Source organism: Meles meles, chromosome 21 (assembly GCF_922984935.1).
Source record: "Meles meles chromosome 21, mMelMel3.1 paternal haplotype, whole genome shotgun sequence".
NCBI lineage: Eukaryota > Metazoa > Chordata > Mammalia > Carnivora > Mustelidae > Meles > Meles meles.
In genome coordinates this window covers 26,376,230-26,395,133 of record NC_060086.1, presented here as the reverse complement: position 1 = coordinate 26,395,133, position 18,904 = coordinate 26,376,230, and the positions used below count along the sequence as shown (strand labels likewise).

Sequence of the window (18,904 nt, the reverse complement as noted above, 5' to 3'; positions counted from 1 at the left end):
GGTTTAACCCGGCCAGCAGAGAGTCAGACAGGGCATACAAGCCCAGGTCAGCCGGGACCCAGAGCCCTCACGCCAAGCTGCCTTGCACTCTGCTGCCTCCCAAGTGCTGCCTTGTCCCATGTCATATCCAGCTTACCAGCCTGGGGACAGTCCTGGGAAGATGCTGGCCCTGCCCCAATAGGACTGCAGAGAGGTGAATATGGGTTTGCATTTAACCTCCCAGGGCTGTGCTTTACCCATTAGCTCATCACCCATTAGCACCTCGACTCAGCTCTCTCGGGAAGGTGAAAACTGCTATTCCGGTCAAAGAAAATCCCTTAGATTTTCTCCTCAGCAGACTAAAAAGAGCCTTTTAGTTTTGACTCACCTACTTCTCCCCCTTGTATTTCTAGTTCATGGACATTAAAGAGACTCAGATATCAGAATCACTTGAAAGTCTCTGTCTAGTAGCCAAGGTCCCCGGAAGCTCCTTTGGAAGGATCCATTTCCAGGGATGGGTACCGAGGAGCCTCAGAGGCAGCCGGGCGACTGCAGAGCTGCCCGCACCCCCTCCAGGGGAGACCCCAGAAGTGGGAACTCACGCAGGAGATACTCCGCTGTGTCTTGTTCATAGTCAGCGTCTTCGGGGAAGTGATCGATTTTCTTGCACACTCCTCGGAAAGCCCCTGTGGAAACAAATGTGGGCCTGAGCTGGGGGGAGGAGCCAGCGCCCCTGGGTCCTCACCCTCCACAACGGAGAACCTTCCCTGGTTGTTGCGGGCTGTGCATATGCTGGTCCATCTGCACCTGTCCTAGGGCACACAAGAGAGACCGGCAGTAGAGGAAAATTAATTAAAAAAAGAAAAAAAAAACCAGCAGAAGACTTCATTTCCTAGAAAATCTGCTTCCTAGACTTTGCATGATGTTGGGATCTGTGGAGAAGAGCAAATAGCTATGGAACATAATCATTCATTACAAGGACTGTCTTGCCTTATCGATCCCCCACCCTCCAATGGGCGAGAGAAAAGGAGAAGGGAATGGAATTTGTGTGTTAATTTCCCATTACAGATGAGGAAACTAGGCATGAGGATTTTGCGTGCACTCACATGGTCTGCAGGAGAGCCTGCATTTCAACCAAGGTTGGGGGACTCCCAGGTGTTAGTTGTGGGCAGGGGTTCAGGAGTCGCCCCCTGTCCCTGATCCTGCTCGTAGCTGACACAGGACTGTCCCCTCACCGCCTCCTCATCCCCCGCCCCCCGCCCCTGGTCACAGCCAGCTGTGCTCTGCTGTGTGGCCCACGCCTTCCGGGAGGCATAGCCCGCACAGGTTCGTCTTGGGGGAAACTGCCAGCATTTGCTTCCTTTCCTTCCTTCAATATCAGTTTGACTTAAATCATTCCGGGTGTTTGAGAATCCTTGTGGGTGTTTGTTAACCAACCAATTAACCAATCTCTGGGACAGCTAATGGTTCTGCCAGTTCTTATAAATGACAACAATTTCCGAACTCCTCACTGTAACACAGCACGGAATTACGCATCGCTGTTCTTGTAGCTGCCTGAGAACCGGGTGTGGAGGGGGAGGGGCAGGGTGGCGTCGTGGACCGCAGACCAGGCAGATCTGCCCTCCTATTTCAACCAAGCTACTGTATACAAGGATTAAATAAGGCCATGTATGAAGATGAGATCATTGTTGCATTTTCTGCAAAACTCTAGGCGTGCCATGATAGCGACTGGCGCTTATTAATGCTTCCCGTGGGCCAAGCGCAGAGCTGAAACCTTACCTCCCTTCTCTCATTTACTCTTGTCCACCGCCCTGGGAGGTAGGGGCTATTGATCCTGACATTTGATGATGAGGTAACCCAGATCACAGAAGAGACTGAGGTGTCACAGCTGGAGAGGAGAAGAATCGGTATCTGAATCCAAGCTTCAAAGCCTGTGGTTTTCCCTGTTGCACTGTGGATGGCAGCTATTATTATTATGTCAATAATTATCTTCTAATAAAGAGTGCCATGCATTTAACCCCTGCTATAAGTAGGCTCCAAGCCAGAGGCATTTCCCAATAAATGTGATGCCATATGTGAAGCACCCTCTTGCTTCTGATTCTCCGCTCACCAGGCAAAGAATGGACTCTGGTCCTGGAGAGAAGACTTGCAGCCTCCAGGATATTCTTGGAAGAAAACACAGTTATAGCTTCTTCCCTGATATGGAAAAAAAAAAAAAAAAACCTTTGTTTTTCTCTTGTTTAGATTTTAGTGTTCCATTCACATACTCCTCTTAGTGTATAATCCCCATTCCCTTCCAGCAAGCTGGATAAGAAACCAGAAGAAGTCACACGCGCAGAGCCCATACCACATACCGGGTGCCATCCTAAGCCCTGTCCGTGTTTTATCCTCTTCAGCTCTCAAAACAGCCTTAAGGGTTACCTGGTATTACGATCCCTTTTGACAGGCGAGGAAAGAGGCTCAGTGAAGGGACACGGCTACAAGGGGCAGGCTCGATGGAAGTCTGCCCTACTCCAAAGCTGAAGTTCTTAACCACTATTGTGAGTTATACTCTCTTCCAGCAACGTCTGTCACCAGGCGGCTTTATGATAATTTTGTGGTCCATCCACAGCTCTTGACTGTGGCAATGAACGGGACCAGTGGTTTTTCCATCAACCGTGGTTTTTCCGTGATCTTCGTTGGGGGCTACTGAGCAGGGCAAAGGAGGTGGTTGTGGGACCAACTATTGTTAGTTGTTTGACATATACTGCAAAGGCTTTCTTTTTCTTTCTTTTTTTTTAGATTTTATTTATTTATTTATTTATTTATTTATTTATTTGAGAGAGAGAGAGAGGGCGTGTGCATGAGCACAAAGATGGGGCAGAGGGAGAAGGAGACTCCCTGCTGAGCAGGGAGCCCGATACGGGGCTCGATCCCAGGACCCTGAGATCATGACCTGAGCCGAAGGCAGACATGAACCAACTGAGCCACCTGGACACCCCTACAAAGGCATTCATGGGTTCGGGTGAAGATGGAATGTGGACACTACCAAGACAGACCAGTCAGAACCACGTGGGAATGAGGAGCCACACACATGCCCACACCTGCTTGTGCCAAGGGCCTTCCCCAAGGTAGCCGAGGGCAGCTGGATCCTGGAGCTTAGAGCTGCAAACACCGGAAGCTCCTGGAGAAACAGTCACCAGTATTCAGGGTCTAAAGCAGCCTACCACCTGTTCCCGCACAGCCCCTGCGCTAAGAGTGGTTTCTGCATATTTAGATGGCTGGGGAAAAGAAGAAAAAGAAGAATATTGTTTCACGACAAGCACAAAATGGTATGAAATTAAAATTTCTGCGTCGGTAAACAAGATTGTATTGAAACACAACCATGCCCCTTTGCTGACGGCGTCCACCCAAAATGGGAGAGCTGAGTCGCTGTGGCGGAAACAGCAAAGCCAAAAATATTTGCTCTCTGGCTGAGGAAGATTGTGCTGATCCAGGGTCCAAAGAGCCCTGTCCTGTGTGGTAGGACACGCAGAGGTGTCTGGGCCTTACAGGGCGCCAGAGGACATCATCCAGACTGGTTCTTCTAAAGGACATGATGTTTAGGACAAATCTGGGTCACAGAATATTTTGCTTGGCATTTTGGCTTGTTTTGTTTTATTTATTTATTTATTTTTTTACCTGCAGTATGTGTGCCTATTTTGTTGTATTTTTTTTTTTAAATTCAATATGCTGCTGCAATTTAAAATTCAGGATCTGTCAGATGAAAGCCTCATTGGCAGCTTCTCTTTAAAAAAAATGGGGCGCCCTGTCCCACACTTGCACACGTAAACAGTCCCCTGAAGCTGGGCATCTGCAGACCCCTGTAGACCCCAGGGATGAACTTTCCAGCTGGTCGAATTCCCCACCTGGCCTCACGGCACTTGACGTACCTACAGCGAATGACCCCCGTCAAACCTCGGTTTCTTCTTCTCTAGAATGATGGTAGTAATAATAACAACGTCGTGGAGTTGTCACGAAGATTAACTGAGGTTATACGAGTAGACGGAGCATTGGTTGACATTCTCAGCACGTACGCTTTTAATCAGGCAATGACGTAAACCACTTAGGACAGCTCTTAGCACATAGTAAGAACTCAATAAATTCTAGCTATTACTACCATTGGCTTGAGTAGGTATTTTAGGACCAGAGGAGACACATTGGTGCCACGATGAGATTTAAAAAGCAATATAAAACGAAAGGGAATCAAGAATTTCCCCGAGGAAGACTCCACGTGGAAGACAAAGCTGCTGGCAAGTCATACACTCATCAAAAAGTGAATTTGGCCATTCATACAAGGAGCATATTGCCAGCTTCCAGAAATAACCACTTTTTAGCATTTCTGTATACTTCCTTCTAGACCCCCCCCCCATGCTTTAAAACAAATGGTTTTATAAAATTGAGATCATGCTGTTCTCACATTTTCTCAGGAGTATTTCCCCATCTCAGTAAATCTCAGAAAGATAGGATGGGGTTGGACTTGCCCATGAGCTGCAGAGGATGGAACTGAGAGAGATGTTGAAAACATAGACCCTGCAAAGACGAAGTGAGGACACAGGGACAAGCATTGTCCCAGTCCGGGTTAAGCCAAGGCCCTGGGGCAGAGAGAAGCAGAACCCGAGAATGTGGTCAACCAGGAGGCAGATCAGTGGGGGGTGGTCTGGGAGCAGATCCAGTGGTTACAGGGAGGAGGTGATGAGAAGGCAGGATGGGGGCAGATGTGAGAGTTAGGCTGTGAGAATGCACCGACCCTGGGGCCACGAGACCCCAGGACCCCAGGAAGAAGTCTGGAAGGAAAATAGAGCCAGAGCACAGTTCCTGACATGCTGAAGTGAATACATCACAGAGACCGGTTTTTACCAGAAAAGATTATGCTGATGGTTTATCTCTGGTCAGACAAAGGAGGAACACATCTTTCCTAAGAAGAAGGGGACTTCCTTTCAACCAAAAATCCTTCTAAAAGGCCAGACTATGGCGGGGCACCTGGGTGGCTCAGTTGGTTAAGCATTCAGCTTAGGTGGTGGGATCAAGCCCTGCGTTGGGCTCCACACTCAGTATGGAGACTGCTTGAGACTTTCTTTCTCCCTCTGCCCCTCCTGCATTCTCTTTCACTCTCTTAACTCGGTAAATAAATCTTTAAATAAAAATAAAATAAAAGGTCAGACCATCGAAATATTCCCATTAAAATTAAGAAGATAGAATGCTCACTACTGCCTCTCTCATTCACCAGTTCTGTAAGTTCTAGTGCAAAAAGAAATAAAATGGAATTAAGAGTAACAACCCATAGGAAAAAATAGGACAAAGTTATCATTTTTTTTTCCAGGTGAGAGATTAGTCTTATTCAGAAAGCTCAAGGCAATTTGCTGGACAAAATATTAGAATGAATGAAAGAGCTCAGTCAGATGACTTCTTTCAAGATACTAAACCACACAAGGAAGTGATGATAATTAAATCATTGTGGTACTGACATTTAAAAATAACATTGATTAGAATATTTTTCAATGCAGAGAAGTATCACAAGGAAAATAAGAAGCAGTCTGTTATCCCATGTTCCAATAATCCCAGTTAAATTAAAAGAATAGAGGTGTTCATAATTGGAAAATTCCAACAGTATGTAGAGAAAGGCGTAAGACTGAAAGTGAAAGCTTTTCCCTCATCCCCGAAAATTCGCTCATCACCGAAAATTCGGTTGGGTGATTTCTGTTAACTGAATGTTGAGCAAATCGTGCCTATGCTGAGATCTGAAGGGTAGTTAAAAGTTTGTCAGAGTAAGGGAGGTGTGTTGCTTTAAGCAAACTGCGGTAGCAGGAGCGTGGTTGAGTGGGAGCGGAAAGTCATTTGGGAGCTCAGAGTAACTTGGGGGTTGGTCTGGGAGGCAGATTGTGTGCTTCCAGGGGAGTGGTGGTAAGGCGGTGGGAACGGGGGTTCGGTGGCTATGAGATGTGAGCTGTGAAGATTGGTTGGTTCAACCTTTGCCCTTCCCTTCTCGCTCCCTCCCTCCCTAGGAATTCACTAGTGGCCAAGGCAGAAGATTCTGGGCTTCAGAACCTAACATTCTCATTGGGGAAGGGTCTACAGACTTGTAAAGAGATGAGCAAGATCCCTGTGCTTCAAAGGAAACGGAGCAGATGAGGTGATGATGATCGTGCATGGGGTGGGGGCCGACGGTGAGCCCTTTGGGGCTGGGTCGGCTTGAGGGGGGACTTGTTGGAGCTCTGACCTGCACAAAGAGAGGAGCTGGTCGTGCAAAGAACCAGGGAAAGGGCTTTCCAGGCAGAGGCTGCTGCAGGTACACAGGATCTGAGACAGGAAGGAGCTTGGTTCGTTTGAGGAACAGAAGGGAGGCCAGCAGGGCAAAAGAGGGCCCATGGTGGCCGATTTACCAGGTCACACTGTAGCGAGAGCAAGCCTAGACCACCTGCTCTGCCAAGTTTGGGCAAGGGCCAGAGAGAGCTTTTCTGGGTCATCTAAAGACTTAAGCTCTGCTTAAGTGCTTTTGGCCTTAAGTCCAGAAATCCTGGATCCAGGGCAGACAGACAGGGGGTAGGGGAGTGGGGGGAATGGGGGGGGGGGTTGAGGCATTACTTCACTTCCCCGACCTTCTCAAGATTGCAGTCCTGAAGGGAGATCCTTCAGAGGGGCTGCTGTCCCTTGCCTGTCCTTCCTCCAACATCAGCAGAACCTCCAGAAGGTCTTCCTGGAGGGACCCTCCACACCTGCCCCTGTGGACTGTGAGTGCCCCACAGTGGTGGTCCTGGGGCATGTTTTAGTGGGGTGGAACCCTCCCCCCACCCCCAAACCTAATACAGGGACGTCACTTCTGAGTAGTCTCTGGACAGTTACCATGGGCTCAGAGTGAGCCCTTCCAGCCCAGCAGCAGAGTCCAGCACCTGGTCCAGCCCAGTGAGCCTGCCAACCCAGTGCTTGGAACTTGGCACCCATCTCAGCCACCAGCCCAGCGGGGGCAACCAAATTTCAAGCTCCCAAAGTCCAGCTCGGAGCTCAAAACCAAAGCCAGCTGGAGACCAGAGCTCTGCGTCCAAAGACACAGGTCATTCATTAGGTCTCTGTCGTGATGACTTGGCCTCAAGGAAACAGGAAAGAATGAGTATCAGGTTTTTTTATGCACCGGGGATACTTAAGAAAGCAAAACTGACCGCCTGACTGTAAGCATGTTTAGGTTCTTGGTGTAACAGCAGATCCCTATTACAGAGGAGACCTTAAAGCAGTGGTTTTCAACATGGGCTGCACACCGGAATTACTGGGGTGGATGCAGGAAAACAGAGATTCCTACTTAATCCGTCTGGGCACCTGGAGTCTTCCAAGCTCCCCAGATGAGTCTAACTGTTCAGTGGAGGCTGAGAACCACTGCCTGCCAGGTGAGTCCCCTTGAAAGCAGGGACGTTTCTTTCATAGTTAAATAATGAGGTTCGAAGACATGCCTTCCACCTGTATCTTGAAATTGAAATGATCACTTATGAGAACACGTTTATTTTGTCTTATCTTTTCTAACTACGCATTGGGACGAACAAAAAAAGTAAGCCGTGTTGATTTTCGCTGGGAAGGGAGCATCATTTTTTTTGATAAAAATCACACGAGAGTCCAATATGAAATCCTTCACTCTCCCAGCTGGATTGTAACGTTTGACTTTCACAGCAGGATCATAAAGTAGGTCCTTTTTTTTGCAAAAAATATCTGAGCACGTCATCATTCTCTCAAGAGCTTCTCTTAATCCTTTGATATTCAAATCACTGGACGTGTCTAGCTCATCACACTTCTTGTTGGTTTTTTTCTTCTTGCGTTGCTAACGGGTGTCCCTCTGCCACCCCCTCGCGGGGGCCCACGGCTGGCATAGCACGTCACTCCTCACCTCCATTACCATGAAGCTCTGTGTATTTTGCTAGATCTGCAATCTCACTTTGCAATCGTTTTGCCTCTATTTGCATTGGATTGTCCCATGTTGACAAGAGCTAGCAATCAGGGAGAGGCTGCCAACAAAGACCGCGGATTGCGGGGTACGGAATGGGGTGGGGAGGGGCGTGGGATGGGGTTGGAAGGGTGTTTTCATTGAGCCTGGTTTTATAAGTCGTCAGGCCATTCATGCAAATATTCATATTAAGATGGAGTTTACTTGCTCGTCCGTGCAATCTAGCATGTGTGGGGATTTGGGGGATGAATTCCTGGATAGTGGGGACCCTGAACTAATCGGTCTGAAGAAGCACGTGGGGTATAGGAATTACGGCTTGCTGCTCCTAGTAAGAGAAGCACAGGAGTGAGTGAGTTCAGCAGGAAGAAACATCCTCTTTTGATGTTACTGAGCCGTGGCTGGTGCATATCCCGATTCACTCTTTTATTCAGCGATGTCTGTGAGGTTGCCTGCTTTGTATTAAGCTCTGTTGTGGGTACTTGGGGTTTATCAGTGAACTAGATAGGCTAGGTTCTGGATCTCAAGGCTGTTATATCTATGGCTATTTATTTATTTTTAAAAGATTTTATTTATATTTGAAAGAGAGAGAATGAGAGAGAGAGCATGAGAGGGAAGACGGTCAGAGAGAGAAGTAGACTCCCTGCTCAGTGGGGAGCCCCATGAGAGACTCAATCCTGAGACTCCAGGATCATGACCTGAGCCAAAGGTGGTCGCTTAACCAACTGATTGGTGCCCCAATCTATCTGTTTTTAAAATTTTTATTTATTTGTTTGTTTGTTTTTAAAATTTTTATTTATTTGTTTGTTTGCCAGAGAGAGAATGTGAGTGGAGGGGTGCAGAGGGAGAGAGAGAGAACCTTAAGCAGATTCCCCGCTGAATGCGAAGCCCGATATAGGGCTTCATCTCATAACCTTGAGATCATGACCTGAGCCAAAAACAAGAGTCATATGCTTACCTGACTGAGCCACCCAGGGGCCCCAAGGCTGTTATATTCTAATGAGAGAGACCTACGGTGAATGAAGAAAAAAATGCAACAAAGGTTTCTGCAAAAAGGGAAAGGTCATTTCAGATAGTATCGAGTGCCATGAAAATACTATACCCTGGAGGGAGTCACTCGGGGAGGGACACTCATAAGGTTGGGTGGACAGGCAAAGCTTCTCTGACAAGATGGTTTGAGTGACAAGATGAAGCCAACCATGGGGAGATTTGAGAGAACTTTCTAGGAAGAGGGCATCTCATATGCAAAGGCCCTGGGGAAGGATAATGCTCAGTGTGTTTCTGGAACCAAGAGAGGTGAGTAGGGGGACAGCAAGTCTCTGAAGGAGCCAGACGATGCTTTAAGCAGCTGAGAAACACCATCTGATTTATAGTTTTAAAAGATCTCTTTGGGCACCAGGGGCTTGCTGAGGAGTGGGAGTGGAATATACCTTCAGATGAAATCATTGAAAGTCACCATGAACCCTTTGAAGAAGTAGCTGGCGATTGGGGGTGGAAAGGCAAGCCAGCCAGAGTCTTCCCACATCCGCCCAGAGAGAGATGCCTGATGGAGAGAGTGTCCTGCCTTGGAACCAAGTACGGAAAATTTAGCCAGGAGAAAGGGACTGTGGGTACCACCTGTCCTTCGCGGAGCCCAGCTCTGCTTTATTTCCAAAGAGCCTGGTGTTGGGCACCTTGCTTGATCAGCCCACTGGGTGGGTTTAGGGTAAAATGCTTTCCCTGGTCCTTAATTATTTGCCTAAATGCAGGTCCAACTGGAACACTAGGCTTGCCCAGAGCTCAGGTCCTAGCCAGTCCCGTGGCCCAGAGCCTGGAGCCCAGAGCCCCGCCCATCCTGGCCAAGATGGTTCTGGTTTACACCTGTCCCCTGGCTCCCCGCCCATCTTGGCACCCAACACAGCACTGGAATTGCATAGGCTCTGGAGCCAGATTAGCCAATTAGGGATGTACTTGGGGTACCAGCAAAACAGGGTTACAGAGGTGGAATGACAGCTGGAAATTATTTGATATTTGACTTTTACAAAAGAGCATGGAAAAAATCAGAAGTCTGTTGATCTCCCTTATTGAATAGTTTAGTATTTTTATTTTGATGGTGGATTATCTATGAGGCGGGGGTGGCCACCATAATCACTTAAACGCTTCTGTAAGATTCCTAATCCTGCCTTAGAGTCAAATGCACCTTGGAGTCTGAGAGCCACCATCTGTAGCCAGGTGGACACACGGTCATTGTCACACACACGAAGGACTCAGCCTTGATTAGAGACCTTGGCAGGAGGACAAGCAAGGGGGCTTGGGAGCTTGGGGAGCTCATGATTGGCAATTCCCTCTCACTAGATCTGAGGTTGGAAACATACGGGATTTGTCTGAGGTCTTCCAGCAGGTGAGAACCACACAGCCTGAGTCCCTGATACCCACTGTGAGCTCAGAGTGGGCCTGTCCTATGGACAGAGTCACGTTCACTGGTGTCAGTGGACTTTGGCATCGTTCCCAAATGCATATCCACACACGGGTCATGGAGACACACTGATGTTTGAGGGACGTTCGGTGTGTAACTTCCGCCCCACCCCTCATGACCACACCTCTCCGTTTGCTCTCCCACTTCTGCCTTTTTCCAGAACGTCAGAGTTGGAGTCATCCAGCATGTGGTTTTCTCAGATGGGCTTCTTTCCCTTAGCAATATGCACTTAAGGTTCCTCCGTGTCTTCTCATAGCTTGATAGCTCACATTTCTTCTAGCGCCGAACCATACTGCATTGTCCGGAGGCACCCCTGATATATTCATCCCTACACCTACTGAAGGGCATCTGGGTGGTTTCCAGGTTTTGGCTGGAAATTAATTAAAGCTGCTGTAAATATATGTGTGCAGGTTGTTGTGTGGACATAAATGCTAAGGAGTTTCTGGGTAAACACCTGGTTGTAATTGCCAGATCACACAGCAACAGTCAGTGTGATTTGGAAGGAATTGCCAACCTGTTTTCCAAAGTGGTTGTTCTGTTGATGCTTTCCCACCAGCGATGAATGAGTTTCTGTTCCTCCACTGTCCTGGATTTTGACCATCTAATAGGTGTGTCGAGGTACCTTGTTGTTTTAATTTGCATTACCTGATGATGTATGGTGTGGACCTACCTTTCATACACTTATCTGACATCTGGGTATCCTCTTTGCTAAGGTACCTGTTATGGTCTTTGTTCTATTTTAATCCTGTCCTTTTCTTTCTTTCTTTCTTTTTTAAAAGATTTTATTTATTTATTTGACAGACAGAGATCACAAGCAGGCAGACAGGCAGGCAGAGAGAGAGGAAGGGAAGAGGCTCCCTGCTGAGTAGAGAGCCCGATGCGAGGCTCGATCCCAGGACCCTGAGATCATGACCTGAGCCGAAGGCAGAGGTTTAACCCACTGAGCCACCCAGGCATCGGGTCCTTTTTTTTATTGCTGAGTTTAAAACTTCTTTGCATATTTTGGCTAACAGTTCTTTATCAGGGGCGCCTGGGTGGCTCAGTTGGTCAAGCGTCTGCCTTGGACTTAGGTCATGATCTCGGGGTCCTGGAATAGAGCCCTGAGCTGGGCTCCCTGCTCAGCAGGAAGTCTGCTACTCCCTGTGTCCACATCCCCCTCATCCCATGGTCTCTCTCTCTCTCTCAAATAAATAAATAAAATAAAAACCAGTCCTTTATCAGATGTGTCTTTTGCAAACATTTTCTCCTAGTCCGTGGCTTGTCTTCTCATCTTCTTGACATTGTCTTGCTAAAAGTTTATTTAAAAAAAAAACAACACTGATTTGGCACTCCATTAAAAAAACAATAATTCGGGAGACTTTTTTTTTTTTTAAGAAGTGGCATTTCTGAACTCTCGGGAGAGCTGGGCTCGGACTTCTGCTCCTGCAAACTCAGTAAACATGTTGCAATATCAAACCCACCACAGTGGAGCATATGTGTAAACTGTCTCTCCAGAAAGTCATGCTTTTTGATGTTTGTGCCATTCTGACTCTGCTAAATGGAGAAAAGGGAGAGGGAGCCTGCTGGATCTGTTTCCCGCTACCCTGGACTGCTCATTTCAACCTTCACTGGTCAGGTCTGCCCAGCGCTAACAGATTTGCTCCCAAGGAAATCCATCCCAGGCCCTGACATTTATCCAGCATCTTTTACTCTCTTCTATTCATTAAGCATGGGTGGTTGCCATGGCAACCATTAACTGCACCTGACATCCAGGAATAGTTCTGGCATTTTGAGCAAACACCACACTGGGATTTAGTTCTGCAAGGTAACCTTGCAACCTGTGTGGACATTGTGGTTTCTCCCCCGCATCTGAGCTTTGCTCGGGGCTCCTTGCCTGGCTCAGGGCCTGGGGGCAGGAGAAAGAAGGCAGGTCTCCCTTTCAAGATTCCCCGTTCCCCTGCCCACTCACCCACCAGAGACTTTTTGAGCGGCAGTATGGTGGAGGTGTGGCGGGGTGTCTCTGGGTGGGATGCGTAAGGGCAGCAGCGTGTGTGGTGGGGTAGGGGTGTGGGTGGAGGGGGCCATCCGGGGCTCGCAGAGGTGGACACAAATGCACCCCAGAAAGGCAGAGACTGGATGTGTGTGGTGCCCGGGTGTGGATGTGACCATAGATGCGCGTGCTGGCGAGGGTGTGTGCAGTGTGTGTGAGCACACTGACGTTGTACTTGGAACGAAGCCGTGCGCTTAGAGTAGAACCCGCTGCTCAACTTTCCCTCTTGCTGTCCTCTAGATCAGCCATGCTCAAACTGTACTATGTGTGTGACTAGACTGGGCATGCCACGGAAAGGCCGGTTCAGAGCCTGTCGGTCTTGGGGAGGGCCTGAGCCTCTGCCCCGTCTGGGATTTCTAACCGGCTCCTGGGAGCTGCCGATGCTGCGGGTCCCGGGACCACACTCGGAGGAGCCGGGCCTGGCTCTTGGTCCTGAATTCGAACCGGCAGGGGGTTGAGAACCGCGGCTCTTGCTCTGCTGGTCTTCCTGTTCCTCTAACATGCATTTTATGTCTGTGAGGCGTCTGCATTTGCTGCCCTGTCTGCCTGACCACTCTCTGCTGGCCCTTCGCGGAGCCGGCGAAGGGCGATCTAAAGGCTCACTGTCTGCCTTGAATACTTCCAGTCGCTTCCTCCATGGAGCTTATGGTTACATGTGAATGTGCTAATTATCTCATTTATATTTATTGCCTTGTTTATTTTCAGGCCCCTTCGCTGGCATATAAGCACCACTGTATCTCAAACATCGTACACGAGACCTCGTACAAAGTAGGTAATTCATACTTATTGATTGACTGTCTGTCTGCTGTGTGTTCCATCCGAGGGAATCTCAGACAAGGCGGCTTCCAGTGGGATAATGGCAAAAGTCATGTTTCTGTGTGATCTGGCCCTTGTCCCGCTGCAGCTCCTGCTACCCACAGTCCTCTTGCATGGCCTTTGTTTTTCATACCTGCCTCAGGACCTTTGCTCCTCTTCTCTGCCCCTTGCATCCTTCTTCTATCCATTCTCCATTTGATTAATTCCTACTTGTCTTTAAGAGCTTACCATGAGCACGTCCTCAGGCTGATGCCATCTAATTACCTACTTCCACCGCACTCCATGCTTTTCTTGGGGGGGAGGGGCATATTATAAATAAATAATTATGGGTTTAATTACAGGTCTGTTTATTCTCTGCTACTATGAATTCCAAGAGGGCATCACCGTCTTGTTTCGTGCTGTCTTCACAGTGTGTGGCACACAGTAGGTCATCAAAAAAACAAATAGGTAACTGAAGGGGTGAGTCTTGAGCATTTCCTCCAAATCTAGATTCTTCTCAAAGCTTCTTGTGCTGGCATCTCTTCACTGGCTGAGACCCTCGTTTTATTCCAGAGCCTTTGAGAGCCTGGGCTGTCTGCTTACTCCTTCCCTCTTCTCTCTCCCAGGACTGTGGAATTTTTTTTTTTTTTTTTTTAGAGACACACATCGTTTCTTGTGAGAAGGATGCTCAAGCTCACAGTACATTCACCATGCCCCCTTTCTGTCCCCTGGGTGTCCCAGCCAGCCTCAGGCCCGGAGCCTACTATCAGGGGTCATGGACCAGTGGTCCGTGGGGAGGGAGCACAGAGTGTCCCTACTTGATGGTAAGGGAGGCTGAGGTCACTAGTCAGTACGGGGACTCTGGAGGGGATGTCTGTTCCCACAGTCTGAGATGTATGCGTTCTCCTGTCTTCTGCCAAAGGGCACCCTGATTCCATAGTAGGGAGCCACTTCTCTTTCAATGCAGCCTGCATGTGTGGTGGGGGGTAGCTGGAAGCCCGCGGTCAGCTCAGCGGTGGGCATGTGATTCAGTCATTACCAGAGATCCAGATTTGCTTGGCTGCTGTGATTGGCTGAAAGGAGGGCACATGACCTGGATTTGGCCAATCAACAAATTCCACCTCCCTGACCAGAGTGAGTCAGGGATGGGCACGGGACCTGGTTAGCCTGGGGAGGGTAGTTCTGAAGGCTTGGCTAGGGCTGTTGAGAAAGAAACATGTGCTCTCCCATTGGCTTGCTAAGACAGGAGGCTGGAGCTGGAGCTGCCAAGGGCTTCCTCTTGGAGAGGGCAAGCTTGACGGTGAATCCAAGGTGGGAACATAGAGCTTGGTTCCTGGGGGACGATGCTGAGCACCGCTCCTGTGCTGGGACCAGTGACCCACAGTCTGCAAATCACCTGCTTTCATCACCTCCTTTGATTCCCAGAGCAAGCCTGTGAGGTAGGAGGAGAAGGCAAGGAATCTGCATTTCACAAACATGGACACCAAGACCAGGAAGAGTCATTTGAGTTGTTGGGTTTGCAGTGCAGGTTTGGGGCAAAGCCAGTAGGACTGGGAGACAGATCTGTTTTGCACTGGAGTCCCCTGGTTCTTTTCAACAGTTAGTTTTTCAGACAGTTGCTGGAAGTTGAAACCACAGAGGAGTGATGAGAGATCAAATCCTGATGAACTTCTTTGAGACCCTGGATCCAGCCACGCCTGAATGAGCTTCACCTCTTGGATGTATCAGTAACTGCTGAAATTCGGTAATGGCTGATGGCCAGCCTGGTCCTTGCAGCAGGAAGCACACTCATTCATTTATGCAAGAAATACTTGAGAAGGATGTAGATAAGAAAAACTTAGAGAGTAAAAGGAAGAGGAGCTCTGGATTCCCAAGGATGAGACCCCCTACTTAATGAAAAGGAAGGGTCCATGCTGGGCACAGGCCAAGGCTGCAGCATGGCTGAGAATCCTCATGCCTGGAGAAGACCTTATGGAGGAATTAGGGTCTGGGAGAGCCTGCTTAGCTAGTCACGAGGGAGCACACTCAGATGCTGGAGTCAGAAGAACCTGCATTTAAGCAGCGCTCAGTATCGTCCCCCAGGAACAGAGCTGTACACTGCACTGTGTCTCCAGCGTGTGGAGGAACGGAGAGGGTGAAGGATGTGGTGGGTGGCTATCTCATATACCAATGGATGCTTTCCAATCCCTACTGCTATCATCCTTTGCTTTGCCCCAGCGATAGAGAATAGCTCAGCAGATGATGATGGCTACAAGATGACCCAGACCAGATGCACCCACACACCTCCTGAGCCTCAGGGCTTAGGTGCCATTCACAGAAAGAGATTGGCTGTGATGAAACTCCTGTCTCCTCCAGTGGAACAGGGCTTGTAACAGAAATTCATTCACTCACATCACCCAGTAAATAGCTATTAGCCCCCTACCTACTGGGTGCCAGGCACTGTTCTAGGCACGGTGACCACTGTGCCATGACCCGGAGAGCACCTGGGGCCCTCTTGGGAGGGGGTCACAGGAGGACAGTTAAACACGTGATTTCAGACAGTGGTCAGAGCTATGAAGGATTTAAAGCAGGATGAGGGGTTCAGGGTGCCAATCTGGGAGGGTGTCTCTCAGGGGGGCATGTGGCCCAAGGGCTGAATGCGGAAGGAGTCAGCTCCATTCCAAACCCGGGTCAAGTGCATTCCGTCAGGGGAAGAGGACGTGCTGGAGCCCATGGTGGGAATGAGTTGGCCACAAGAGACAGGGGCCATGAGAGACAGAGAGGACCCAATAGGGAGCGGGAAGGAGGAGGAAGAGGAGAGCAAGGGCTTGTGAAACATGGAATGGCACCACCATCTTATCCCAAATGCAGTGGGGGCTCAGGAAGGAAGGATAAGCAGGAGAGTGATACCGCGAGATGCAGACTCTTTCAATGACCTTCAGGCTGCCTGCTGGGTGGAGAATGGTTCCTATGGGAGAAGGGGAGGGAGTGTGAAGGGGCAGCCCGGGCCACCCAGTCCTTGGTGACAGCAGTGGCTGGTGGTGGCTTGGTAGGAACAGGCAGCCCAGGAGGTGGAAGAAGCTAATTGGCTAATTGGCTCGTCCTGTATTTTGAAGGCAGAGCTGGCATGCTCTGGGGTGGCGGATGTGGAGGGAGAGAAGAAGCATCAGGGCTGTCTCAGTTTCCTGCCTGTGGGACTGGACTGGTACCAGGAAAGGAGATAGGGCAAGGGGCAGGCTGAGGAAGGAAATTAAGACTCTAAGTTCACTGCCGGAAGAATGAAGTTGCGTTCATGCACACTTGAGTTTGTGAGCTGCTGTCTGAATGCAGTAGAAATAGAGGCAAAGAAGTGGGTTCGAATCCCAGCTCTACCACTTCCCCCTGGAGTGGTTTACTTTGCCTGAACTTGAGATTTCCATAAACGAGGACACTAGTAGCTTTCTAAACGGCTTTACTATTATTGTCTCTCAGAATTCAATAAAATACTGTATACAAAGCACCTACTAAGGTGCCTGACGCATATTGGGTGCTAAATAAAGGTTAGTTGTCTTCCCTTTGCCCTTCCCGGCCAAGGTCAGATCTCTCTCTGGGGTACAGTGTTGATATTTACTGATATTAACCTGGGAAGATGATGACCTTGACTTAGAGTTGCTGTGATCCCTGCTGAGTATCAAATGCTTCACATAAACATAGAGTCACAGCAGCCTGGGACTGCCTGCTGGCTCTACCACTTACTGGCTGTTCATCCTCAGGCAAGTTATTCTGCTTCTCTGAGCTTTAGTTTCTTTACCTTAAAGTGGGTATATGGACGCTGTCCTGCCAGGGCTGCTGTAAGTGTTCAAGGGGCAGAGGAAGAGCCAGAAAGCTTGGAAGCGTCTTAGACAATTTTTTTTTTTTTAAAGATTTACTTATTTAAATATTTGAGAGAGAGAGAGCATGAGAAGGAGGGGCAGAGGGAGCAGGAGAGAGAGTGTCAAGCAGACTCTGTGCTGAACGCAGAGCCTGATGTGGGGCTCAATGTCACGATTCTGAGATCATGACCCAAGCCGAAATCAAGAGTTTGACCTTTAATTGACTCTGCCACCCAGGCGCCCTAGTCTTAGACAACTCTTATGGTGGGAAGGGTTGGATTCACTGAGGTAAATCATGCTATGACCTATTAGGCAACCATCACTCCCACTATATGGGTGACCAGCAAAGATATCCATAATGGGTATATTTTCTCAAAGTTGCAGTTCAATATGGAAGGCCTCATCTCATCTGTGTAAGTAAAAAATATGTGCAAATTGGATTATAATAAGGCAGTTAATGGAAACAGTGGTGCCAGGAGTTGAGTAGTGTGCCACCTGAGCAACTGTACATAGATTATTTTGTGGGTTGACAGCTAGATAGGTAGATATTGATTTAGATAGAGAATCGTCATGGATACAGATCTGGATATAGATATGTCTCAGCAGGCATAGGAAAGGATTGAGAAGGTTACTTTCAACAGCGGTTACTTCTGTGGGGTGGGGAGGGGATAGAATTTGAGTGGTAGAATTGGGAGGACAACTTTTGCCTCTTATTCTCTATTTGTAAAAGTGGATCATGAGTGATTTTTTTGCTTTTTTGGCTCCATTTCCCCCTATTTTTCAAATTCAAAATTATTCTAAAAGCAGAGGTAATGTGTGAAGAAATGTCTACCTGATCACTGTCTGGTGTGGGGTTTGTGTTCAGTAAACTGGTAGCTAAAGGGGAAAATGAGGCAATCAAGAGTATGTTTAAGGGGGAAGGGGCAGGTTAGAGGCTGGACGAAACCATGACCATGAAGCTTATAGCTCATCCTGGCAGTTTCTGACAGGTGCCCAGGGGTGCCCCAGGGTTCCGTGGAAGTGTCAATTAGATCACAAAGCTGTTCTCAGGTGCTGGCTGGGCTGCACTTCTCTGGGGGCACCTGGAGGTGGTCTCCTATTTCTCACCAAACTAAGGAACGATGCTGATGTGAGAATTTCAAACCAAGTAGGAGAGAGGGAGTCATCATAGGGCACGAGGGTGGCTCGGTGTGAATTCTGGACCATTTTGCTCCCTCCCTCCTACTTGTCTGACTTTCAGTTCAGGTTCCACCATTGTGTTAGCTGTGTAGGTGAGTTAATCCCTTGAGACCTCAGTTTCTTCATCTGAAAAACGGGTATAATCACCATAATGAAGCAGATAGAATGGCAAAATACTCATTAACTCCCAGCTAGGATTAGTTTGAGTATCATCTCCGAGGGCTACCATTCCTTTTTGAAAGATTGCATTTTTTTATTTGAGAGAGAGGGAGAGAGTGAGAACACATGAGTGGGTGGCAGAGGGGGTGGGGCAGAGGGAGAGGGAGAAGCAGACGCCCTGCTGAGCAGGGAGCCTGACATGGGGCTCGACCCCAGGACCCTGGGATCAAGACCTGAGCCCAAGTCAGACACTTAACCAATGGAGCCACCCAGGTGCCCTCGAGGGCTACCATTCCTAATTCAAAGTTCTGAATCCCAAACAGCCCTGAACAAATAAAAACGCCTTATCATTTATTTGGGAGCAAGATCGTGAGGCTGTCGCACGGACTTGTCTGATGGGGGAACCTGACCTGAGCTGACGTGGGCAAGCGCTTGTGGTCTTTTTTGGTCTCACTTGTTGGAACTCTTTCAAGGTTTGCTGCCGAGTGATGACTGCACCTATCTGACCACAGGGTGCCCTTCCAGAGGTGTTCCCA

General features: G+C 48.6%; 1 protein-coding gene across 1 annotated transcript in view; it reads right to left on the bottom strand.

The window, feature by feature from the left end:
* The window catches only part of CACNG3 (calcium voltage-gated channel auxiliary subunit gamma 3), an 83,733-nt gene that overhangs the window by 10,875 nt on the left and 53,954 nt on the right, over positions 1-18,904 (bottom strand). The window contains exon 2 of the mRNA XM_045993682.1: positions 582-665. Coding sequence (XP_045849638.1) covers positions 582-665 — 84 coding nt within the window. The remainder of the gene's footprint in view (positions 1-581; positions 666-18,904) is intronic.